General features: G+C 44.7%; 1 protein-coding gene across 14 annotated transcripts in view; it reads left to right on the plus strand.

Moving 5' to 3' along the window:
* Positions 1–25,523, plus strand: part of PDE4A (phosphodiesterase 4A) — a 584,907-nt gene extending 559,384 nt beyond the window's left edge. For 8 of the 14 annotated variants that reach the window (XM_083185101.1, XM_083185100.1, XM_083185103.1 and 5 more), the window contains 9 exons: positions 7,519–7,612; positions 12,670–12,848; positions 14,173–14,271; positions 14,466–14,663; positions 15,870–15,969; positions 16,582–16,736; positions 18,131–18,253; positions 18,635–18,817; positions 20,511–25,523. In XM_083185101.1, the coding sequence (XP_083041227.1) occupies positions 7,519–7,612; positions 12,670–12,848; positions 14,173–14,271; positions 14,466–14,663; positions 15,870–15,969; positions 16,582–16,736; positions 18,131–18,253; positions 18,635–18,817; positions 20,511–20,894 (1,515 nt within the window). In that variant the 3' untranslated portion in view covers positions 20,895–25,523. The remainder of the gene's footprint in view (positions 1–7,518; positions 7,613–12,669; positions 12,849–14,172; positions 14,272–14,465; positions 14,664–15,869; positions 15,970–16,581; positions 16,737–18,130; positions 18,254–18,634; positions 18,818–20,510) is intronic. The other 6 variants (XM_083185108.1, XM_083185104.1, XM_083185096.1 and 3 more) reach the window with 2 other exon arrangements.
* Positions 25,524–27,517: the final 1,994 nt, after the last annotated feature.

Genomic DNA, 27,517 nt, shown 5'->3' on the forward strand with positions numbered 1-27,517 from the left:
AGGTGTATAATACACAGATATTACCGGGATCTCCCCCCAGAGGTGTCTGCGCTGTGTATAGTGTAATGGGGAGGAGCTGTATAATTCACAGATATTACCGGGATCTCCCCCCAGAGGTGTCTGCGCTGTGGATAATGTAATAGAGAGGAGGTGTATAATACACAGATATTACCGGGATCTCCCCCCAGAGGTGTCTGCGCTGTGGATAATGTAATAGAGAGGAGGTGTATAATACACAGATATTACCGGGATCCCCCCAAAGGTGTCTGTGCTGTGTATAGTGTAATAGAGAGGAGGTATATAATACACAGATATTACCAGGATCTCCCCCTAGAGGTGTCTGCACTGTGTATAGTGTAATAGAGAGGAGCTGTATAATACACAGATATTACCGGGATCTAGCCCCAGAGGTGTCTGCCCGGTGTATAGTGTAATAAAGAGGAGCTGTATAATACACAGATTTTAGTGGGATTCCCCCCCAGCGCAGTGATCCCACAGTGTATATATACTTAGTATCATTATACAGCGCAGTGTGATCACTATCAGTGTATAGATACTCAGTATCATTATACAGCGCAGTGTGATCACTATCAGTGTATATATACTCAGTATCATTATACAGCGCAGTGTGATCACTATCAGTGTATATATACTCAGTATCATTATACAGCGCAGTGTGATCACTATCAGTGTATATATACTCAGTATCATTATACAGCGCAGTGTGATCACTATCAGTGTATATACTCAGTATCATTATACAGCGCAGTGTGATCACTATCAGTGTATATATACTCAGTATCATTATACAGCGCAGTGTGATCACTGTCAGTGTATATATACTCAGTATCATTATACAGCGCAGTGTGATCACTATCAGTGTATGTATACTCAGTATCATTATACAGCGGTGTGATCACTATCAGTGTATATATACTCAGTATCATTATACAGCGCAGTGTGATCACTATCAGTGTATATACTCAGTATCATTATACAGCGCAGTGTGATCACTACCAGTGTATATATACTCAGTATCATTATACAGCACAGTGTGATCACTATCAGTGTATATATACTCAGTATTATTATACAGCGCAGTGTGATCAGTATCAGTGTATATATACTCAGTATCATTATACAGAGCAGTGTGATCACTATCAGTGTATATATACTCAGTACCATTATACAGTGCAGTGTGATCACTATCAGTGTATATATACTCAGTATTATTATACAGCGCAGTGTGATCAGTATCAGTGTATATATACTCAGTATCATTATACAGAGCAGTGTGATAACTATCAGTGTATAGATACTCAATATCATTATACAGAGCAGTGTGATCACTATCAGTGTATATATACTCAGTATCATTATACAGAGCAGTGTGATAACTATCAGTGTATAGATACTCAGTATTATTATACAGCGCAGTGTGATCAGTATCAGTGTATATATACTCAGTATCATTATACAGAGCAGTGTGATCACTATCAGTGTATATATACTCAGTATCATTATACAGAGCAGTGTGATAACTATCAGTGTATAGATACTCAATATCATTATACAGAGCAGTGTGATCACTATCAGTGTATATATACTCAGTATCATTATACAGTGCAGTGCGATCACTATCAGTGTATATATACTCAGTATCATTATACAGAGCAGTGTGATAACTATCAGTGTATAGATACTCAATATCATTATACAGAGCAGTGTGATCACTATCAGTGTATATATACTCAGTATCATTATACAGAGCAGTGTGATAACTATCAGTGTATAGATACTCAGTACCATTATACAGCGTAGTGTGATCACTATCAGTGTATAGATACTCGGTATCATTATACAGCAGTGTGATCACTATCAGTGTATATATATACTCAGTATCATTATACAGAGCAGTGTGATAACTATCAGTGTATAGATACTCAGTACCATTATACAGAGCAGTGTGATCACTATCAGTGTATATATACTCAGTATCATTATACAGAGCAGTGTGATAACTATCAGTGTATAGATACTCAGTATTATTATACAGCGCAGTGTGATCAGTATCAGTGTATATATACTCAGTATCATTATACAGAGCAGTGTGATCACTATCAGTGTATATATACTCAGTATCATTATACAGAGCAGTGTGATAACTATCAGTGTATAGATACTCAATATCATTATACAGAGCAGTGTGATCACTATCAGTGTATATATACTCAGTATCATTATACAGTGCAGTGCGATCACTATCAGTGTATATATACTCAGTATCATTATACAGAGCAGTGTGATAACTATCAGTGTATAGATACTCAATATCATTATACAGAGCAGTGTGATCACTATCAGTGTATATATACTCAGTATCATTATACAGAGCAGTGTGATAACTATCAGTGTATAGATACTCAGTACCATTATACAGCGTAGTGTGATCACTATCAGTGTATAGATACTCGGTATCATTATACAGCAGTGTGATCACTATCAGTGTATATATATACTCAGTATCATTATACAGAGCAGTGTGATAACTATCAGTGTATAGATACTCAGTACCATTATACAGAGCAGTGGGATCACTATCAGTGTATATATACTCATTATCATTATACAGCGCAGTGTGATCACTATCAGTGTATATATACTCAGTATCATTATACAGCAATGTGATCACTATCAGTGTATATATATACTCAGTATCAATATACAGAGCCGTGTGATCACTATCAGTGTATATATACTCAGGATTATTATACAGCGCAGTGTGATCACTATCAGTGTATATATACTCAGTATCATTATACAGCGCAGTGTGATCACTATCAGTGTATAGATACTCAGTATCATTATACAGCGCAGTGTGATCACTATCAGTGTATATATACTCAGTATCATTATACAGAGCCCTGTGATCACTATCAGTGTATATATACTCAGTATCATTATACAGCGCAGTGTGGTCACTATCAATGTATATATACTCAGTATCATTATACAGCGCAGTGTGATCACTATCAGTATATACTCAGTATCATTATACAGCGCAGTGTGATCACTATCAGTGTATACTCAGAATTATTATACAGCGCAGTGTGATCACTATCAGTGTATATATACTCAGTATCATTATACAGCGCAGTGTGATCACTATCAGTGTATATACTCAGTATCATTATACAGCGCAGTGTGATCACTATCAGTGTGTATATACTCAGTATCATTATACAGTGCAGTGTGATCACTATCAGTGTATATACTCAGTATCATTATACAGCGCAGTGTGATCACTATCAGTGTATATATACTCAGTATCATTCTGCAGCGCAGTGTGATCACTATCAGTGTATAGATACTCAGTATCATTATACAGCGCAGTGTGATCACTATCAGTGTATAGGTACTCAGTATCATTATACAGCGCAGTGTGATCACTATCAGTGTATAGATACTCAGTATCATTATACAGCGCAGTGTGATCACTACAAGTGTATATATACTCAGTATCATTATACAGCGGTGTGATCACAATCAGTGTATATATACTCAGTATCATTATACAGCGCAGTGTGATCACTATCAGTGTATATATACTCAGTATCATTATACAGCGCAGTGTGATCACTATCAGTGTATATATGCTCAGTATCATTATACAGTGCAGTGTGATCACTATCAGTGTATATATGCTCAGTATCATTATACAGTGCAGTGTGATCACTATCAGTGTATACCGTGTTTCCCCGATAATTAGACCTCCCCCGAAAATAAGACCTACCCCAGATTTTGGACATGTGTCCAAAATAAGACCTCCCCCGAAAATAAGGCTGATTAAATTTTCAAAGCAATGGATTCCAAACAATAAATACTAGCCCCCGCTAACCTCCGCTAACCTCCAGGTGATCTTTGGTCACCTCTGAGGTATTTAGAGATCACCGGCTTCTACAGATGCCGCTTTGCTCCCGGTCCCAGGGATGCATTGCGGGAGGCGGCGTGACGTCGCCGCGCACATCACACGGCTGCAGCAGAGCGGCTGCAGCAGAGCATGGAGCGCTGGCGTTGCTGAGACTGGGAGAGGAGGAGAGGTGTGTAAAGGAGGCTGTTTTACGGTACGTTCCCTCTCTTTAACGGAGGACTGGGGGCATGTTTACAAGGAGCACTGGGGCATGTTTTAAAGGAGGATTGCTGTCCATGTGTACCGTATTAAAATAAGACCTCCCCTGAAAATAAGGCCTATGGTGTTTTTTTGTTGGTTGAAAAAAAATAAGACCGTGTCTTATTATCGGGGAAACACGGTATATAATCAGTATCATTATACAGAGCAGTGTGATCACTATCAGTGTATAGATACTCAGTATTATTATACAGCGCAGTGTGATCACTATCAGTGTATATATACTCAGTATCAATATACAGAGCAGTGTGATCACTATCAGTGTATATATACTTAGTACCATTATACAGCGCAGTGTGATCACTATCAGTGTATATATACTCAGTATCATTATACAGCGCAGTGTGATCACTATCAGTGTATATATACTTAGTATCATTATACAGTGCAGTGTGATCACTATCAGTGTATATATACGCAGTATCATTATACAGTGCAGTGTGATCACTATCAGTGTATATATACTCAGTATCATTCTGCAGCGCAGTGTGATCACTATCAGTATCATTATACAGCAGTGTGGCTATTATCAGTGTACAGATAATGTAGTTATACTGTATAGTGCAGAGGAATGAGGATCATTGTGCAGAGACTCCGTAGCCCTGTACGATGTGTGTATATATACAGTACACAATAGTGTCATGCAACAAAAGTGTCTGTGAGGGTAAATGATGCCTCCAGCATCATAGGTGACTCCCACTTACCACAGGTACAGAGCAGCTGATGGGACACTGCCCAGCAGGAGGACGGTGCAGTGAGAGGAGGGAATGGGAGAACTTGCTATTGTGTCAGATAGGAGCAGCTACAGGGATATTATATACATAGCAGAGAGACTCTGAGAGGGACACTACAGCGGTGGCACATGGATCTTACATGAGATAGAGGAGGGTGAGATAAGACGGCAGCTCTTCCAGTGAAGAGACCGGTACCTAAAAGTGCACATGCTAGGAGAGAGGAGACCACAATATTTTTAAATGACACCAGCTGGAGCAGGATAATGTGAGTGTAGTGAGACACAGGGGAGAGTGTGAGTAGGGACATGAAATAGATAGACAAACAGGAGTGTTAGGAGAGAGAGAGAGGAAGAAGTGTGAGGGGAGGGAGGGAGAGATAGATAAACCGTGCAAGAGAGAGTCTAGAGTGTGTGTGTGTGAGTGTGAGAGAGAGAAGATTGAAGAGAGAGAGTGGCAAGAGTTTTAAAAGGGTGCAAGACCAGGCAGGAGGGCGGGATGAGAAAGAGAAACAGGAGGGCGAGATGAGAGAGGGAGGGAGGGAGGTAGTAGTGCGAGAAGAGAGAGAGGCAGTAGTGCAAGAAGAGAGAGAGGCAGTAGTGCAAGAAAAGAGAGAGGCAGTAGTGCAAGAAGAGAGAGAGGCAGTAGTGCAAGAAGAGAGAGAGGCAGTAGTGGTGGAAGAGAGCGAGAGGCAGTAGTGGTGGAAGAGAGCGAGAGGCAGTAGTGGTGGAAGAGAGCGAGAGGCAGTAGTGGTGGAAGAGAGCGAGAGGCAGTAGTGGTGGAAGAGAGCTAGAGGCAGTAGTGGTGGAAGAGAGCGAGAGGCAGTAGTGGTGGAAGAGAGCGAGAGGCAGTAGTGGTGGAAGAGAGCGAGAGGCAGTAGTGGGGGAAGAGAGCAAGAGGCAGTAGTGGGGGAAGAGAGCGAGAGGCAGTAGTGCGAGAAGAGAGTGAGAGGCAGTAGTGCGGGAAGAGAGTGAGAGGCAGTAGTGCAATAAGAGAGAGAGGCAGTAGTGCGGGAAGAGAGCGAGAGGCAGTAGTGCATGGAGAGAAATAGGCAGTAGTGTGAGGAGAGCAAAATGCAGTAGTGTGAGAGGCAGAAGTTGGAGGCGAGAGAGAGGCAGTAGTGCAAGGAGAGAGCAAGCGAGGCAGGAGTGCGCGAAGAGAGAGAGCTAGGCAGGAGTGCGAGAAGAGAGAGAGCCAGGCAGGAGTGCGAGAAGAGAGAGAGCCAGGCAGGAGTGCGAGAAGAGAGAGAGCCAGGCAGGAGTTCGAGAAGAGAGAGAGCCAGGCAGGAGTGCGAGAAGAGAGAGAGGGTCGGGAGTGCGAGAAGAGAGAGAGGGTCGGGAGTGCGAGCGAGAAGAGAGCCAGGCAGGAGTTTGAGAAGATAGAGAGGGTTGGGAGTGCGAGAAGAGAGAGAAGGTCGGGAGTGTGAGAAGAGAGAGAGAGGGTCGGGAGTGTGAGAAGAGAGAGAGAGGGTCGGGAGTGTGAGAAGAGAGAGAGAGGGTCGGGAGTGTGAGAAGAGAGAGATTGCAATGAGAGGAGATGGTGCATTATAAGGACAGAGCAGTGAATTGAATGAGTAGGAACTATGGGATATATAACGCAGGGAAAGAGCTAAACATGGACTAAGTTCTCCACTGGAATGAAGACAGACGACCTTGGGGTTGTATTATCCTATGACGATTCATTGAGAATATGGGAAAGTAGAAAGGGGATTTTACATAGGACAGAAAGAGTGAAGGAGACTGAAGACACAACACAGTGATCAGAGCGACCGGTCTCCTGCCTTGTTCTCTCTATACTGTCACCATGCCGGACACCAACTACTTACGCTCTGTGTCCTGGGGTTACATCAAGGTAAGGATCCCCTCTAGTGCTGCGCTGTATGATGCTGCTGAGTGTATATATATATATATATATATATATATATATATGTGTGAGTATATACAAACTAGCAAGAAATGATATATGTTAATGTCCTATGGGCATGGGTCTGTGTAAGCCTTCATGTGATTTGTTGTAGTAGCAGAAAGGATCAGTAAGGCTGGATATACATTAGACCAATATCGGGCGATTTGCTTTATTGAAATGACAAATCGTCTGGTGTGTGCTCAGAATTACACGCTCTGGCTGATCACATGCAATATCGTCTTGTCGTCAATTCAATGTGATGAAGGAACGAGGTATCGATTGGCCTAACTTTTTCTACCAATAGAATTCATGTTTGGTGCCACCTCTGTTATTGTCACGTACGACTAATGTAAAAAACAATATTTTCTCGAATGAATAATGATTGAATGATTCTGGTTCACTTGCAAATGCAAATATTCTCTTTAATGGACAAAACCATGTGCAGTGCAGGTGGGGGAGATGTGACATGTGCAGAGAGAGTTAGATTTGGGTGGAGTTTGTACTTCAAACTGATATCTATATTGCAGTGTAAATATAAAGCAGCATGTTGCATCTGCCCCACCTGCAGTGCACACGTTTTTGTCCATTAGAGAGAGAATTTGCTTTAGCAAGTGAACCAGAATCAGGCTTTATGTGTAGAATCAGACTATGTCAGTCAGACATGTTCATAACCTACTGTTTTCTCTCTGACAGTTCAAGAGAATGTTGAACCGTGAGCTGACACACCTGTCTGAGATGAGCCGGTCCGGGAACCAGGTTTCAGAGTACATTTCCAACACCTTTCTCGGTGAGTTACATACAACGTCTCAATGGTAGCTGCAGAGTTCTAGGCACAGGGAAATAAGGGGTTTCACTGTGTCTCCCGGGCCCGGGGAGCGCTGCTGTGCACTATATCAGCCACTGCGCGGCCCTGCCCCCAGCAACCCGGCGGTGTGCGGCGTGAAGTTGGCAAGTTCATGCCGCACACAGCCGGGAGGAAGGAGACTGGGCAGGGCAGTGGCTGAAGCTGTGTTCATCGCTAGCTCAGCACAGCGGCGTTGCCAGCGCCAAAGAGGGGGAGACAGTGGCAATTCTGGAAATTTTCCAGGGATGCCAGTGTTACCACTGAAGCAAAGCCTGTAAAATATCTGGGATTGCCAGTGAAGGGGTTAAAGCAGTTTGGGCTGCATTCGCACAAGGCGGCCAAACACGATTGTCAGGCAGACAGCCGGCACCCAAACCAGCAATGCCGGCAGGGCACCATGGTAAAATATATCTGGGCATGTGCATGCAGGTACTGCTGCACTTAGATACACATCTGCCAATAGCCCATTGGTGCTGGAAATGGAAACTGAGAATCTGCTGTACAGTGCAACCCAGCGTAAAGGTTTCGCCAGGTCAGTTTTAGCCCCGCCATTTCCAGATCTCTGAGATTAGAAGGAGCAGTGCCCAAATTATAGACCTCTAGTGACGCTATGGGTCAAAATAGCAAATGTGGCGTTTAGCACATTACCACCCAAACTGGCAGAGAACCTGTGCAGCTTTCCCATTCGCTCAGTGATTGACAGTAAGCAGGCGCCTGGGGGCGGGAACCGGACGTTTAGTGTGAGTGCCAAAACAAACGCAGACACGTCAGAAAAAAACGCTGGCAGTGACAAGGAAAATGCTAGACGTGCAAAAAAAAAAGTGTTTGTGACGTCAGCCCTAGGCCGGATGTGCCGTTTTCATTTTAGCGGAGCGGCACTTTAATTGATCACTGGTCGCTGCACATACCCATAGCCCGTTGGCATGTTCATTGTGTCGACTCTGATGTAATGTCGACAAGCAGTTTACACACTAACCCCTAACAAAAAACTTCATGTCATTTTCTTCATGGTGACATTTTGCAAATGTCGAAATGTTAAACCTTTGGGGACATCATAACAGTCGCTATTCTGGTGTCAACATTGTCACTGCAAACCTTGTGGCTGATTAATTCCAGAATACCATTCCAAAGACCAGCACTCCATCTAGTAGTGGGAAAATCTAGGCAGTCTCCTTACATCAGGCCAGGCCAACCTGTGACTCTCCAGCTGTTTATGAAACTACAAGTCCCAGCATGCCTTTCCACAGTTTTGCTATTAGGGAATGCTAAAACTGTGGCAAGGCATGCTGGGATGTGTAGTTTCAGAACAGCTGGAGGGCTACAGGTCGGCCAGAATACGGGAGGGGTTATATGGGGTAATAGGAAATATAGGGAGAGGGTATATGGGGTAATAGGAGGAGATATAGGGAGAGGGTATATGAGGTAATAGGAGGAGATATAGGGAGAGGGTATATGGGAGTAATAGGAGATATAGGGAGAGGGTATATGGGAGTAATAGGAGGAAATATAGGGAGAGGGTATATGGGGTAATAGGAGGAGATATAGGGAGAGGGTATATGGGGTAATAGGAGGAGATATAGGGAGAGGGTATATGGGGTAATAGGAGGAGATATAGGGAGAGGGTATATGAGGTAATAGGGGGAGATATAGGGAGAGGGTATATGGGGTAATAGGAGGAGATATAGGGAGAGGGTATATGGGGTAATAGGAGGAGATATAGGGAGAGGGTATATGGTGTAATAGGGGGAGATATAGGGAGAGGGTATATGGGGTAAAAGGAGGAGATATAGGGAGAGGGTATAAGGGGTAATAGGAGGAGATATAGGGAGAGGGTATATGGGGTAATAGGAGGAGATATAGGGAGAGGGTATATGGGGTAATAGGAGGAGATATAGGGAGAGGGTATATGGGGTAATAGGAGGCGATATAGGGAGAGGGTATATGGGGTAATAGGAGGAGATATAGGGAGAGGGTATATGGGGTAATAGGAGGAGATATAGGGAGAGGGCATATGGGGTAATAGGAGGAGATATAGGCAGAGGGTATATGGGGTAATAGGAGGAGATATAGGGAGAGGGTATATGGGGTAATAGGAGGAGATATAGGGAGAGGGTATATGGGGTAATAGGAGATATAAGGACATGGCATATGGGGTAATAGTAGGAGATATAGGGAGAGAGTATATTGGGGTAATAGGAGGAGATATAGGGAGAGGGTATATGGGGTAATAGGATATATAGGGAGAGGGTATTTGGGGTAATAGGAGGAGATATAGGAAGAGGGTATATGGGTAATAGGAGGAGATATAGGGAGAGGGTATATGGGGTAATAGGAGGAGATATAGGGAGAGGGTATATGGGGTAATAGGAGGAGATATAGGGAGAGGGTATATGGGGTAATAGGAGGAGATATAGGGAGAGGGTATATGGGGTAATAGGAGGAGATATAGGGAGAAGGTATATGGAGTAATGGGGGAGATATAGGGAGAGGGTATATGGGGTAATAGGAGGAGATGTAGGGAGAGGGTATATGGGGTAATGGGAGGAGATATAGGGAGAGGGTATATGGGGTAATAGGAGGAGATATAGGGAGAGAGTATATTGGGGTAATAGGAGGAGATATAGGGAGAGGGTATATGGGGTAATAGGAGGAGATATAGGGAGAGGGTATATGGGGTAATAGGAGGAGATATAGGGAGAGGGTATATGGGGTAATAGGAGGAGATATAGGGAGAAGGTATATGGAGTAATGGGGGAGATATAGGGAGAGGGTATATGGGGTAATAGGAGGAGGTATAGGGAGAGGGTATATGGGGTAATAGGAGGAGATATAGGGAGAGGGTATATGGGGTAATAGGAGGAGATATAGGGAGAGGGTATATGGGGTAATAGGAGGAGATATAGGGAGAGGGTATATGGGGTAATAGGAGGAGATATAGGGAGAAGGTATATGGAGTAATGGGGGAGATATAGGGAGAAGGTATATGGAGTAATGGGGGAGATATAGGGAGAGGGTATATGGGGTAATAGGAGGAGATGTAGGGAGAGGGTATATGGGGTAATGGGAGGAGATATAGGGAGAGGGTATATGGGGTAATAGGAGGAGATATAGGGAGAGGGTATATGGGGTAATAGGAGGAGATATAAGGAGAGGGTATATGGGGTAATAGGAGGAGATATAGGGAGAGAGTATATTGGGGTAATAGGAGGAGATATAGGGAGAGGGTATATGGGGTAATAGGAGGAGATATAGGGAGAGGGTATATGGGGTAATAGGAGGTGATATAGGGAGAGGGTATATGGGGTAATAGGAGGAGATATAGGGAGAAGGTATATGGAGTAATGGGGGAGATATAGGGAGAGGGTATATGGGGTAATAGGGGGAGATATAGGGAGAGGGTATATGGGGTAACAGGGATATATATAAGAGAGGGTATATGGAGTAATAAGAGGAGATATAGGGAGAGGGTATATGGGGTAATAGGAGGAGATGTAGGGAGAGGGTATATGGGGTAATGGGAGGAGATATAGGGAGAGGGTATATGGGGTAATAGGAGGAGATATAGGGAGAGAGTATATGGGGTAATAGGAGGAGATATAGGGAGAGGGTATATGGGGTAATAGGAGGAGATATAGGGAGAGGGTATATGGGGTAATAGGAGGAGATATAGGGAGAGGGTATATGGGGTAATAGGAGGAGATATAGGGAGAGGGTATATGGGGTAATAGGAGGAGATATAGGGAGAGGGTATATGGGGTAATAGGAGGAGATATACGGAGAGGGTATAAAGGGTAATAGGAGGAGATATATGGAAACCGCCACTGGTAAGCACTGTATAACCTTCCATAATGTGTCAGTGTGTGGATATAACAGCTGCCGGATGGTAACTGTCGTCCTTCTCCCAATATCTAGCACACGGGACACGCAGTCCCTAGAGACATGTTCCCGGGACCTGTGTTGCACGTCATACAATGACTCCAGCGTGCCAGTAGTTACACTGGACAGAAAGTTTGGGATTTGAGGCAGCAATCCCATCATATAATAATAACCGCTGACGTGGGAATGTATATTTAGTTGTCTTTCCAAAGTGGCAGCTGTGGGAAATGTGGAGATCCTGTGTTATCCTGTAGGCGGGATCAGTAGGGAGTAATGTGCCCTTGCTGCAGCTCATGTAGCCGGTCATCAGGGGGTGTAGAACTACAAGTGTGTGCATGCCCTCACATTAATCTTGTCCAACCTCTTATGCATGTAGTCTGGGTTCCATGGGAAGGGGTGGGGCTGTCCTTGTAAGTTATGTGAACACACTTCATAGCTGACTCCGTGTTCTGCGTTCTGTGGCTGTGTTGTGATTACATGTACTGTGCATGTAGTCTGTGATGTGCTATAGCCAGTCCTATGATGCTATTGCTCTATATAACATGACACTGCCTGTTGGTATTGTATTGCTGTGTGCTGCATACATACAAGGTGGGGGCTGGGGCCGGGGGAGGGGGGGGGGGGGGTAGCAGTGGTCAGACTTCTTGGTAACTTATCCTCATAAGACAGAATAGTAGATGGATATTTATGTTGTATTCTGCTAGGCTGATCATGCAATCTCTTTCCCACAAGGCCTATAATCTGCACTTAATCATGCCTTCCCCAGCTAGTAAACGGGCCATTTTCACCATCCTTCCTGTAAGATGCATATGGGGAAACTTGGGACAGCTGTTCTCATTGCCCTTTAAATATTGAGCCACACATCCCAGCATCCCCAGAGCTCTCCATGTACCCGGCAGAGCAGGGCACCCCACACAGCTATCATGGAGTTTTCTGTGGTTGCCTTTATCCTATCTATCACAAGACTGGGAATATCTGTGCTCCGGTGCAATGGCCAATTCCTCGGAGGAGGAGAGCAGGCGGCTGGGCCTGGAATGGGTACAAACAATATATACTACTCTCGGCAGTGTGCGGTGAGCACACCCGGCATTTCATTCATTGCCCTGATGTGTTATGTGTTCCAGACAAACAAAACGATGTGGAGATCCCATCCCCAACTCAGAAGGAACGAGACAAGAAGAAGAAACAGCAGACGATGTGCCAAATCAGTGGTGTAAAGAAGCTCACGCACAGCTCCAGCCTGACCAACTCTACAATACCTCGATTCGGAGTGAAGACTGACCAGGAGGAACCTCTTGGCAAGGTACCGTCATTAGTAATTGCTGCACTGTCTATTTGGCTTTTCCATTTCAGTTGAACAGGAGAGCGCATCGGCATCGAATTGGGATAGAAAGCTGAGAAACGTGTTCTATCTCCATTCGATGTCCATGCGATACCGATTTTAAATATATAGTCAAAATTGAAGGGTAAATTGCACCGTGTGTACACACCACAAGTCACCTGAAATACTCACACCTAGACCCCTCATCTCAGTAGTTTGCATTATAGCACCCTCGATACTATAAAGTATTTAACCTTTGGGTTTTTGAGACCCAAGTGCATGAATTAGCATTAATCTGTAATGGCCTTGCTCTTGCCCTACCGTGATCCTCAACCATTTGTTTTACCACTCCTGGGTGTCTACCCTGTGGCACGTCTTTGTGTCATTTGTAAAAACCACACTTTACCTTCTATACTGTTGGCAGTGTCACCAATAGTCCGACTTCGGAATCCCAACGGTTAAAACCCCGACAGTCGGGATCACAACTGTTACATGCCTGACATGCGGGAACCAGGCTGACAGGGGCTATTCCTCCTCATGGGGGACCACAACCCCCACAGAGGGACAATAGAACCTGTGGCGAGCATAGCGAGCCCGCAACAGGATGCTGATGTCGGACCACTGTGGGGGAATCCCGACTATCATACCACACCCCAAACAAAGATATTAAAATGCTCTGTTCCAAATACAGATCCCAGGGATTCTCCACTGGTAACATTACCCTCCTGTGATTGCTACATGTACCTACAACTCTCCATTCCCTATCCTGAAACCTAGATCTTATCCAAACGAGTCATTGAAGATAGAAGATCAGGAGAAGAGGAAGTACAGATGGAGCCCCTCTCATGCTTGCAGGGGCTGGCGATAGAATCACCAGCCCCCGCCAGCCGTTGGAAGGAGGTGTGCACCCCATTCCGACGGAGCTACCCACCTCCATCAGCTGCATCCCCATCCCGTTGCCTCCCCGCACCCCAACCCCCCCCCCCCCCCCCCGTTCCTTCCCGTCTCCCAGAAGCGGAGACGGGCAGGGTCCCGTCACCCAGCCGCCGACTGACTGGGACACGTGTGCATGTGACACGCTCTAATGGAGTCCCTCTCCGCCAGCGGTTGCCGGCGGGGACATTCTGGCGAGCGACGGCAATCAATGAGAGTGGCTCCATCTGTAGTAGCCCAGACCCTTATGTCACCCCTTATATGGCCGACATATTGTGCACCTAATGGATTATAGCTGTTTTATGACCAGTATACCAACAGAATCTCTGCAGCAGCCTAACATAACTTCTCGCTGTCTCTCTCTACCCTCCAGGAACTGGATAATTTAAACAAGTGGGGCCTTAACATCTTCCGAGTGGCAGAATATTCCAATAGCCGCCCTCTGAGCTGTATAATGTTCACCATATTTCAGGTGAGTAGTGTCTGCACAACCGTACTGCAGTGCGGCAATAGGTGCGATCAGCCTTTCATACTCTATGTACGGCAATGAAGTAAAGAGAACAGTGTCTGGACTGTGTTATTTGTGATTGTGACCAGTATCCGGAGCCTACGTTGACCGCCTCTTCCCAGTACGCCGCTAAGTCTTGCTGCTTTTTGTCTCCGCAGGAGAGAGAGTTGTGTAAGATATTTAAGATTCCTGTGGAAACCCTAATCACGTACATGATGACCTTAGAAGATCACTACCATGCCGATGTAGCGTACCACAACAGCTTACACGCCGCAGACGTCACGCAGTCCACCCACGTGCTGCTTTCCACGCCGGCATTGGATGTAAGAGACCATCCTGACACGGTACAGGGTCAGGTGCGGACAGACAGGGGCTGTTTTTTGCAAATTGGTGGCTGAAAATAGTGGTGGGGAGTTTGTATATGCTCTCCGGGAATTTTGTCTGTGCTTTTCAGCATATCATTCAGATATATCATCAGGCAGCGTTGCATGGGATTGTATTCTGTTTACTGTATCTATATTTTCTATTTACACCCTATTGGGAACCATAACTGGCTCATTTCTAGCATTCGTTTACTTCATGAATTACCTCAGTGTCAGGGGGAGAGCCGGCAGCAAGGCCAGGCTGATATGGCAGCGCGACAGCCTATGATGGAGTTACACGCGATCCTCCAGAGCCCTCAGAAAATATTAATAATGTACAATGTAAACAGATGGTGATAGCAACCTGGACGTCATCAGTAACACGAGCCCGCGGCTGATTTTGTGGTAACATTTCTCTACCTGGGCCGCAGCAAGGATCTCTGCTACGTCAGGGCCACCAACGCATTCAGCCAGTTTGAATTCTGCTGAATAATGTATCACAATGAGAACGTGAGACCGTCTGTGCAAGGCAAACAGTGTAAACACGAGCCACAGTCCTCCACCCACTGAGTGCAACCCTTCAGCCCCGTACGCTTCCTGTCTGTTACTGTGGACGCTGACACGTATTAGCGGAGGTACGGTTTCCAGGCAGGTGGAAATAAATCACAGGAGAGTAGTTCAGAGAACAGGTTGGAGCCCAATATGTGCGTCCTGTTGTTATAAATAAAACAAATGGTAGTATTCTGTGCTGCTAGCGTATGCACTATACCAGTGGTTCTCAAACTCGGCCCTCAGCACCCCGCACAGTTGACGTTTTCCAAGTCACCCGGCAGATGCACAGGTGCATTCGTTACTCGTTGACAAATTTGAAAAGAGCCACAGGTGGGGCTAATTATGTCACTTGTAATTCTGTGAGGAGACCCGGAAAACATGCACTTTGTGGGGGCCTTAAGACCGAGTTTGAGAACCTATGCACCCCACTAAACAGGTCCAAGTGCTCGGGTGTTGACATTGACACCCAAATAAAAATGAAAACTCATGTCGGCTGTTTCATGTGTCAACACCGTGAACTGGTAAGAATAGGTGTATCACGGATAATGTAATACACACCACTGTCCTATTACATATCTCTGTACAGTACACGTATGATGTCATGTGATCACATACATTTGCTTAACCCTCCCCGTGTCTTCCTGCTAGGCGGTGTTTACAGACCTGGAGATCTTAGCGGCTCTATTTGCGGCTGCCATTCATGACGTTGATCACCCCGGAGTCTCCAATCAGTTTCTAATAAACACCAGTAAGTGGATCCGGCTCCTCGTCCGGGTAACATGTGTATGTTGTTTGTCCTCAGAGATGTCTGCAGCACACAGATGGCTCAGAACATGTGTAATAATGCGCTATGCCAGCCTCAGTCCTGTCCCTCCAGGATTAGGGGCACAGGCACCTCCAGAAGTGGATTTGCTGGATGCAATGGAATGGTTGTGTACAGTAACCTAACATAGGACCAAGCTATATGCTTACAAGTCAGAAATATACATGCAAACCTCAATATACCCTGATGATACAGTTATGGGAGTAATGCTATCAAACAAAACTATACTTTTTTGTGATGCAACTGGATCTCGGAAGCCGATGTTGGCAACCATCGATGTTCCCTATTTGATGCAAATACTTTCCCCATTGAATTGCGGATATTTGCCTGGTTTACCGGTGATGTGTGAGCGCTTCGCTGTGTAGCGAACCCCTTGCACTTTAGCAATGAGCCTGCAAATGTGATGTGTCCGCTGGGTCCCTGAGGTCTCCATCTGACCAGTGCTGCATGTTTCTATGCCTGACTGTAGCACTACAAGATTGGCTGTCCTGCACCCTGGAGCCCTGGCCAATGAGGTGTCTTTAATCTCTCATTCAGATTCAGAGCTGGCGTTAATGTACAACGACGAGTCTGTGCTGGAGAACCATCACCTGGCCGTGGGGTTTAAGCTCCTGCAGGAAGAGAACTGCGACATCTTCCAGAACCTCACGAAGCGCCAACGTCAGACAATGAGGAAGATGGTGATCGACATGGTAATGAGGCGTTTGTACATAACCGCGCACAGTCGCCAGAGATGTGTTTGGTGTGTGAAATGATTGGGCTGTTTACTCAGGCATGAACTCATGCAGTAGGGTTGGCCATCGATGATTCAAAATCATTGATGGTTTATGGCCGATGTAGAATAGCTTCGCCATTGATGTGGGAGAACCTTTCCTTTCAGTCAAACTCCATTGCGGTTATGAACCTTTTCAGTCACTAATTCCCCTCGTGCATGCGCCGTCGTTCCACTTTGTCATTCCTCTTATTAGCAATACATGCTGATTAACCCCCAGCGTGCCACTGTTCTGAGACCCCGTAAGAGGTGGCACCGGATAAATTTTGTTTAGATGCCCACATATAGTGGGCACCTAAACAGATTGTGGGACCTGAAATGGGGTCACGACCAAAGCGCTCATTGACACTGATATATCATTGCTACTGTATAAAGCTTTCTGATGACATATGGGCCGTGAGTGTATAACACGCGTGTGATATATCATTCTCCTGGACCGGTGTTAGAACACGTTGTATGACTGACCTCACACAGCAGCCTTCACATGTACATTGCAGCAGCTATACATGGGTCAGACTCCAGAGAGAGACATTCTGACTACCAGGGAATGGAGTGATAATGTCTGCCAATAGAAGGATAACTTACAGCTGATAAGGTGCCCATACACCTGTCTGATTTGGTCTGGATTCGCCTGATCCAGACGGATGTGTCTGACATCTCCTCCGACCTGATGCGTGGTCCCGTATTCATCAGGTTGGAGTGGGGAGGTCAGACGGGCTGCACAGTACATCTATCGGATCGGAGGTGTGTGCCAGCGGTGAAGCACCGCTGGCACATACCTATTTGCAGCGGGTATCCGGACAGCAGCAGCTGAGAAGCAGTGACGGTTAGCAGCTTCCAGGCAGCGGCGGCTGGTAGCTTGTAGTGCTATTTGCCGGGCGGCGGGGCGGGAGGCGCTGCTGAATATTAAAACATATTTTGAAAAGATTGGCCGGATGCTGAATTCAGCCAATCAGCATCTGGCCGGTCTTTTCAAAATACAGTATGTTTTCAAATTCAGCAGCGCCTCCCGCCCCGCCGCCCGGCAAATAGCTCTACAAGCTCCCAGCCGCCGCTGCCCGGACGCCGCTGCAGCAGATCCCTGGGATTACATGCACTAAATCGCATGTGATTTATTGCATATAAAAATGGCACATCAAGTGCCAAATCACAAGCGAGCCTGCCGGGGGCTCTCAGGGGCAAACTGGTCCAACTTGTCCTTAGGACAAGTCGGACTAGTGTATGGGGGCCTATAGATAGATAGATAGATAGATAGATTGATAGATAATTATGGGTAGAATTTTTTTTCAGATATTCCTTTTCTTACCCCGCCAGGTCCTGGCCACTGACATGTCCAAACATATGAGCCTGTTGGCCGACCTAAAGACTATGGTGGAGACTAAGAAGGTGACCAGCTCTGGTGTGTTGCTGCTAGATAATTACACAGACAGGATGCAGGTGAGTGTACTGTGTATAAGGGGCTGCACATATAGACACCACACCTTTCCCTGTGGTACCCGGCCGGAGGAACCCATCCTAAGGGCTGAGCAGTAGGCAACACACAGATGTCGGGAATACAAGTACAATAGTACGGGTAACTCAGGAACACAGTCAGGAGGCCTCGTGTGCCTGGGTGGAGATCAAACCTTGGGGAGAGAGAGCATGCAGAGAGATAAAGTACCAATCAATCAGTGTCTGTTAGTGTGCAGGCTGGGTTTAAAAAATGATAGAAGCTGATTGGTACTTTATCTCTCTTTAGGCATGGTCTCCAGGTTACCATGTACAAGCCCCAGATACAGCACGGATCTCACTTTCCATCATTGCTCTCTGCCATTGCAGGTCCTCCGGAACATGGTGCACTGTGCCGATCTCAGCAACCCGACCAAACCCCTGGAGCTGTATCGTCAGTGGACGGATCGCATCCTGGAGGAGTTCTTCAGACAGGGAGACAAGGAGCGGGAGCGGGGGATGGAGATCAGCCCCATGTGTGACAAGCATACGGCCTCTGTGGAGAAATCACAGGTGAGCCGCCTCACCCACTTTCCCTGTAACATGGGGGAGGGCTGTGCGATGGCTCAGTACGACTCTTCACGTCACCTGTCCTAGTCAGGGAGTTGCCATCATGCATAAAGGACGTGTCAGATAGTCGTATCCTGAAGGCCATGCGTGAGAACTAGCTCAGACAAATGGAGGCGTTGCCTATTAAAGCCAACCAGAATGTGCACTTTTGCTTCATCCTTTTTCTATGTACTAAGCCTTGAAGAGCGATAAAGTACCAGCCAATCAGCTCCTGGCTGCCATGTTACAGGCTGTGTTTGACAGGAGCTGGTGCTTAGGACTGATATAATAATATTTATACCTAGTAGCCCGGCTGCCGGTGCTTTCTTTATGTATTTACTGTAAATCTATTTCATATAGTAGAATTGTTAGACTGAGCTTTGTGTGTTAGTTTTGTGGCTTCCAGTTAGTTTCTTTCCATTGCACTTTGTATAAGGCAAACCGGGAGCTGGTCCATAGATGTGGCAGGGAATCCGGGAGCTGGCCCATAGATGTGGCAGGGAATCCGGGAGCTGGTTCATAGATGTGGCAGGGAATCCAGGAGCTGTTCCATAGATGTGGCAGGGAATCCGGGAGCTGGTTCATAGATGTGGCAGGGAATCCGGGAGCTGGTCCATAGATGTGGGAGGGAATCCGGGAGCTGGCCCATAGATGTGGCAGGGAATCCGGGAGCTGGCCCATAGATGTGGCAGGGAGTCCGGGAGCTGGCCCATAGATGTGAAAGGGAATCTGGGAGCTGGCCCATAGATGTGGCAGGGAATCTGGGAGCTGGTTCATAGATGTGGCAGGGAATCCGGGAGCTGGTCCATAGATGTGGGAGGGAATCCGAGAGCTGGCCCATAGATGTGGCAGGGAATCCGGGAGCTGGCCCATAGATGTGGCAGGGAATCCGGGAGCTGGCCCATAGATGTGGCAGGGAATCCGGGAGCTGGCCCATATATGTGGCAGGGAATCCGGGAGCTGGCCCATAGATGTGGCAGGGAATCCGGGAGCTGGCCCATAGATGTGGCAGGGAATCCGGGAGTTGTCCCATAGATGTGGCAGGGAATCCGGGAGCTGGCCCATAGATGTGGCAGGGAATCCGGGAGCTGGCCCATAGATGTGGCAGGGAATCCGGGAGCTGGCCCATAGATGTGGCAGGGAATCCGGGAGCTGGCCCATAGATGTGGCAGGGAATCCGGGAGCTGGTCCAGGTTGCAAGTACAAAAAGATTTTCAAAATCATTTCCCTCCAGGGGACTTTGAACAACAAATGAAAAGCTAGAAGCAATGATGGTCATGAACCATCGAATGTTTTGCAACCACCAATGTCCGAAGTTGGGCTGTTTTTGTTTCTCTGTGGTCTGTGGTACCTTCTTTTTTTTTTTTTCTTTACATTGATTGTGCATTAATTTCAGTACTCCGATGTTTAAGGAACCATCGGCAACGGGATGAGGTCTTCACATAAGTGGTTCTAGGGCATCAATGGCTAATTCATCAGTGATGAAAACCTCCATTAAAGTCCATTTATGTCCATTTGACCACTGCTACTGTAATCAATGTGACCAGAGAATAGTCTTCATGCTATTTTTAAATACTTTCCCTATATATCTGCAAAGTTTTATGGTTTATGGAAACAACCTGACCGCAGTCTAATCTCCTTCCACTTCTCTTCACAGGTTGGCTTCATAGATTACATTGTCCACCCTCTGTGGGAGACCTGGTCGGACCTCGTTCATCCGGACGCTCAGGATATCCTCGACACTTTGGAGGACAACAGAGATTGGTACCAGGGTATGATACCTCAAAGTCCCTCTCCGCCGCCCGATGACCAAGACAAAGACGAGGACGGCTGCATTGATAAGTTTCAGTTTGAGCTAACTCTGGATGAAGAGGCGGAGGAGTCCGATAAGGACAGGAACAGTGGCATTGAGGAAGAGGAGGACCCACCACAGACCTCTGAAAGCCCGGAGCACCAGCCGGACACCGAGGAGGATGCCACAACGCAGGACGGACATGTAGAACAGACTGACGATAATAACACGTCCCCCGTGGAGTCCTGAACTTTGCTTACCTAAAACTTTCAGACATTATTTAACACACAGAGAACTGTTTTACACAGAGATCAAATGTGGTTTATTTCCGATTGCATATTTATTTATTTTTTTGCTTTATTTTTTTCTTTTTTGTAACTCATTTTTATTTTTTATTTTTTTTTATTCTCAAGGGGAACAAACACGTTACTGTAGATTATTCAGATACTTTGCACAGAATAGGAGTTTGTTGCCATAAGAAAGTTACAACACACTCGACAAAACAAACATTTTATTTTTAATACTTTTTTATAAGTGTTTTGGGGTTTTTTGTTTGTATTCTTACGTTCTTCTTTCCCTTTACAAACGGATGCAACGAGGAAACCGAGTTTTCATTTCTATGTTTGCGCATCACAGTGATAAGCCATTTTTTTTCCAGGGGAAAAAATGAACAAAAAGAAAAAACCCCATCATGAACTCAATAGAAACACATGTGATTTTTACTTTATTACTTACCTGTGGAACGTCATTTTTATTATTTACAAAACTGAAAAAGGAAATCCTGTTGGCTCGCTCCCGCGGATGTTTCATTTTCTGGGATCGACGTAGGAATATACAAGAACTGTGGAAAAAGTGGGGGTGTGCCTTTTATGTACGTGCTTTTATTTCCGTGTCTCTCGTGGTCTGGCAAATGGCTCTCCTGTGGCAAAGGCTTCTGGGTAAACAAGCATCAGCACTACAGGGTCGCAGATACAATGTGGCCGCTGATTTCGTGCACGATGGGTGGATTATCCTGGGTGGTATATTGTAGAAGTTATCCTGGTCAACAAGAAAGGATGGCACAGTCTGTTGCCCTCTGTTTGGTAGCCAAACGGACAACAAATGTGGAATCCTTTAGCCTCCAACAGACATGTCTTTTTTGGTAAAGAAAAAAAAAAACAATAGAAAAAAAAATTGAATTTTATTCAAGTCTACCTTTAATCTCTAAACATAGATATATCTATATATAATATATATATATTTTCTAAATGCTTATAATTTATTGATCACCTTCTCTCATGAGATCCATATTGACGCCATAGATATATAGGGGGGGGGCTACAAGGAATAGCAGGTGGGGAAAGAAAGGATTGTCCATGCAGGAGCCCTGTGCAGCCTGACTGGAAGTCTTTCTCCACTCCCTATCAATCTGCACCTCCTAGCAATACAATCACAGCAGTGCGTGTTTTATTCACAAGAACAGTGAGCTGCAAAAGGTGCAGGCGAGGAAAGGAAATTTTTTTTTTTTCCTTTCCTCTGGTAGTTTTTATGTTTTTCTTTGCTCTTGTTTTATATGTTACATGTTGTTGTTGTTGTTTTTGTATAAACCTATTTATTTTTGTTGCCAAATTCTTGCATATGTGTAATCTGCGGCTATGGAAGATGGAGATATAAAATGGAATTTTAGTTTCTCTACGTCCATTAGTATCTTCTACACACAAACAGGGGGGCTTGATTATTGTTTGCCATGGGTCACAGCAGCCTTCTGTGCATCAGTCCGAGCAAATTCTCAGAGTCATTGTTACGTTTTAGGGTCCGATGTCATTTGCAGTGAGGTCTAGTCATATTAGGGTTGGGGGTGATACGTCCTATAATGTTATTATCTAAGTTTATTACATAATCTGGTAAATAGAGCTATTATTTACTCCTTATAATCTAAAGCTGGCCAGTAAAATGTACAATTTTCTTCCACAAATACCCATCAGTATACTTTTGCGTCCAGTCACATCGGTGCAGACATTCACCTTTACCCTGCTGTGGCGGCCATTTTGTAGGCTGAAGCTATTCGTGTAAAGGAATTCTGTCAATACAAAAGGAAAAAAATCAGCAAAATCTCAGCCTCCCCGAACAAGCAGATCACCAATAAACTCAAAATGGTAAAACAAAAGCATATTCTAGAAGCAAAACCATTGCTAAGAGTGAGCAATTTATTTACCCAATTGTACCCAAGGTTTCTAAGCTAACGCCTCACTGAGGACCCCATTGAATGAATAAGATGGAACGTAACCACAGATTACAGAATGCGATGATATGCATTTTTATTTCACGTTATATCTGCCTTAAGTTCAAGTGTTTTCCGTAGTCCTAGGGAACATTGATGTGTGTTGCGTTCGTATGTGTAAGGTTAGGGTGAGAGGAATTATCAAAACTTTTTGTTTTACGATCACCTGACAATGCTTGTGTCTGTTTATCTGTCATCTTACATCCACATGCATCCTTCCAAAGATTACCACAGAGCAGTGATGTGGAGTGGGTCGTTGGTGCCTAGCCCCAGAGGACTGTATCTGTGCTGGTATGTTGACACAGCGTGACTGAGTCTGTACAGTATGTAACTGATTCTCTTGCGTTACATAGTGATGCCTGTGCACTGTTGGAAAGAGGAATACCGGCAGAGCTTAACTGTATTATTTTGCATGTTATTTCAAGATATAAAGGTAGTTTCTAGCTGCAAAAGTGCCCTTGACAACCAACTTCGGGGTACAGTTGTCAAAGACACTCCCTTCTTTACTATACTGTAATTGGCTGTTTCCACTGACAGATATCTGAATGAGCCAAGCACAGTAAGGCTAAAAGGTGGGGTTGCCAACTACTCTAGGGATCTGGTTGTCAAGTAATACTTTTTGATGCGGTTAGAAAGCTATGTAATTATGATAGAGAGATTTAGGATATACAGTGCCAGAGTGGTCTTCAACAGTCCAAATAAGTCAGCAAGCAATGTATTGTGGGCTAGAGACAGACGACGCAAAAGGGGGTCTCAATACGAAAGGTCTACAGTTTGCACTTTATGTACCCCTTAAGATCTATACCGCAGCCTTTGCAGTGACACTAACCTGTATTAAGGAAGTACCAGCCATTCACTTCTGTTCTAGATGTCCAGCAATTCATCCCGCAGATAAGAGTCCGTGATAACATTTCTTATGAGTGCGTGAATGTGCATTTTGCTTTAGATGAAGCCCGTAAACGTGTACAGAATGCGTGTATAGGAGGTGACACTTCATGTTTGTAGACTTGTCCCATCTGGTGTATTTCTGAGGGCAATAACCTGACCCCTCGTGTCACCTCGTGTCCGAAGAGTTGTAGCATGTCATCTTCGTATACATCATGTGTGATAGAGTCCTTCAGCAAAGCGAGACTGAAGCCAGCAAAGTTCCAAAGGGCTAAACGGGAACATTCAGGGTCATCCTGGGGTGTAACGCCAGACCGATGGGGGATGGCTGCCAGATTGCAGCAGAAATCCCTTGCCGAATCGCTCAGAAGTTACCCCCAATTTGCGCCCAAGATTAAGCTACAACAATGTCAAAGCACTTTGTGTAAATGACACCCAAAAAAAAACATACACAACAGCCGTTCCAAACGTGCGTTCTGCCTGTTCCTCTCCGCTTCATACTCTTCTCACAAGTATTAAAGATGGACAGAACCTTCTCTGTCATCTGCTTGCACAAGACACAGCTTTAATGTAGGGATCAGAGCACTGATTGGTCCGTTCATGGGTAATATGTTGATGGCACCTCAGTCTGGTTTTCACAACGTGACAAGAGTCCATTTTGTTTTTTCTCTGCTTATTTCTTAGACTCAATGAAATGGAACTGAAGGCATTTTTTTTATATATATTAATGCACTATTACTATTATTAATATGAACTTTTTTTACTTTGTCAGAGAAAGGCCAGGCTTTCAGTCGCCTTATTACCCATCTTAGGGTAGATGGCAGGAATGTTCTTCTCAGCAAATTTGCGTCACGTTTATAATTGCAATATCGCCATCCACTCTGATGTTCTGTTTATTGGATGGTGTAGTGTTGGGGTGTTTTTGTTTTATTTTTGCCTTTCTTTTCACTTGCCATATTTGATTAATGTGTAATAATTGAAGCAATCAGGTTACAGGGAAACCTTCACCACAAGTGGAAAGGCTGTGACGTCTCCTCATTGTCACCTGTGGGGCTCTGTGTCATTGGCCCACGTTAATAAGCAAAGGGTCCTGGTGAAAAAAAACTTTATTTGTTAGGAAGAGGGACGAACAAAAATAAAATGAAATGCCATTTCTGTACACAGTACTGTAGCAATTGTTTTTCTATTTTAGCCATCATATATGAATAAACTCCTGCAGCCCCGGAGGGACTTGACGGCTTTGCATATCGACGGCCTCCCTGGGGCTGCTGGGAGTTTGCCCCCCTGCTCTGCTGGAGGGGAGAAAAAGCTTCAATATATATCCCGCATCCAGCAGTGGAGGGGTTAAGCCTCAATCGAATCCTTTGACGGTTCTTGTACAGTTTTTATTTTTTATTGTTTTGAGCGTGGTTGGTTTAAAATAAACGAATAAAAACAAAATGGAAAAAAAAAAATAATCACGAAAATAAAAGTGAATTCTTTTTTGTTTTTGTACATACTGTAATGTTAAGATTGTACATTTATTCTATGGGTGGGCCCCTCCGGTTTGAGAGGTGCTGACACAGTCAATGCTCCTGGTGAGACATATAGCTGCATTCTCTGTATATTTATATGGTGTAATATAGACAAATTGTAGAGTCGTTATTTCTGAGATTGTTGTATTACATTACTGCACTGTTCTCTGTACCTTACCGAATCATGAATTACAGCTTCTGAACAGAACCATGACAAAGCCCTGTGTCTGTTTTACTTGCACGTGTGTCATATGATAATCTCATGTCCTTACATTTCCAGCTGTTACCGAACGGGCGCTTATATGTTTTCTGGAGGTAATTGGGTACTTGTGTATTATCACGGCGCCCACTAAGGTATTTGCTTAGTGGGCTATTCTGCGTAGGGAAATCGCATTGCATCGCATCGCATGGGCCGTTGTAAGGGCCGTCCGATGTGATGCGATTTTCCGATGTAATGTATTCATTGCTCTTTTATTTATATTGTATAGGGTGTACAATGACATTAGGTATACAATAATGACATACAATGAGGTTTTAGGCATCCCCCTACTATCCACGCCACCCCGAAGCGTGGCGAGCGGTGGCGGAACGCGTCCTCCGGCCTTTTCATACCCCTTCTATCCACGTCGGCGTGGAGTTGAATTTATTTAGTGCGGTGAGCTCAGCGAGGCGAGCGGACGCGGAATACATGTAAAGTAATCCGCGTCCCCTTGCGGCGCTCGCCACACTATATAGAATGAACTCCACGCCGACGTGGATAGTAGGGGTATGAAAAGGTCGGAGGACACGTTCCGCCACCGCTCGCCATGCTTCGGGGTGGCCTGGATAGTGGGGGGGTGCCTAAAACCTCATTGTATGTCATACAATGATATAATTGTACAGGTAATGTAATGGCATCGTACACCCTATATATGCGGGAGGTGCGATGCGATCCCCCGGGGCTAAGAGAGCAGTAATAAATGTAATAAATTACATAGGAAAATCGGATCGCATCGCACGGCCGTTAAAATGGCCCATGCGATGCGATTTTCCTACGGTGCCGTACGTAAGAAACTCGGGCGCCGTGATAATACACAAGTACCGGTAATTGTAGGTGGGTTATATTGGAGGTTAGAAATGTTGGGTAAATAAAATGCATATACTACACTGTCTGGTCAATAGCAGATAGCTCACGCAAATCCGACACAGTCTTCCAGCTCAAATTTATGTCATCATTGGAAGATGACATCACTGTGTGAGCAGGATACTCTGTGGTCTCTTAAATGTGTTTTCAAATTAAATTGACATAAGTCTTAAAAAGTGTTGAATGTGTATGGGGACGGCTATTCCAAAAGGATCTGTTTATACTAATATCGGGAAGGCGCTACTTTATAGACAATTGTGTGTTGCTTTGGTTCAAACACTGATATCTACTGTTCAAAGTACACCCGTATAGCCTCAGGTTTACAATCCGATTATTAAAACAACTGACATCTCTGGTCATTTTTCATAAAAAATATAATACCAGTCTTAAAATATTAAATGTCACCCATTTGGCTTAGTGCTCTGGATACTTCGATGTAAATTCAGAGTTGAAATCCAACGCGTTTCGTAATGAGACTTCATCAGGGGTTTCTTCACGCAAACAGAAACAGTACTAATATAGATCGGGCTTGATTACATACAGAGAAAGGAGGGACTATCTATACAGAGATCGTGTGGGTCAATTCTTTCATTTTACATTAGTAAATTAGTAAATGCATCAATGATTACAGGGAATGTTGGCTTTATACAAAAAGAGGTTATGAACAATCAGACCGTTTAGATTGTATATTTAGAGAGATACATTTCTACTTTCAAGGTATAAAATTCTTAGCTCGTACCTTTACATCATAGTATACTGGAATTCAGTTTATCACACGAGCACTGGAGTAGAACAGAGTAAAGATTAGATTTTTAGTAACACCTTTAGATTGTTATAAACAATATTAGATCAAAATAGTACTTATAGGAATCGGATAGACTGTTTTATTTATGAACGTGGTTGTTTACATAGCCTTTTCCGTATAACTTTTATATAGCACATACCTCTCACTGTCAGAGATGGCATAAAAAATGGGGTATCCCAATTGTTGTTAACTTTGGATAGGGTAAGCAACCTCCCAAACAATCTGATGGGTCCACTATTATCATGATCGATGCCAGCTTTGGTTACTGTACGTTGGATGCTTATA

This window comes from Crinia signifera, chromosome 4, assembly GCF_055691185.1.
Source record: "Crinia signifera chromosome 4, ASM5569118v1, whole genome shotgun sequence".
In the NCBI taxonomy this organism is placed as follows: domain Eukaryota; kingdom Metazoa; phylum Chordata; class Amphibia; order Anura; family Myobatrachidae; genus Crinia; species Crinia signifera.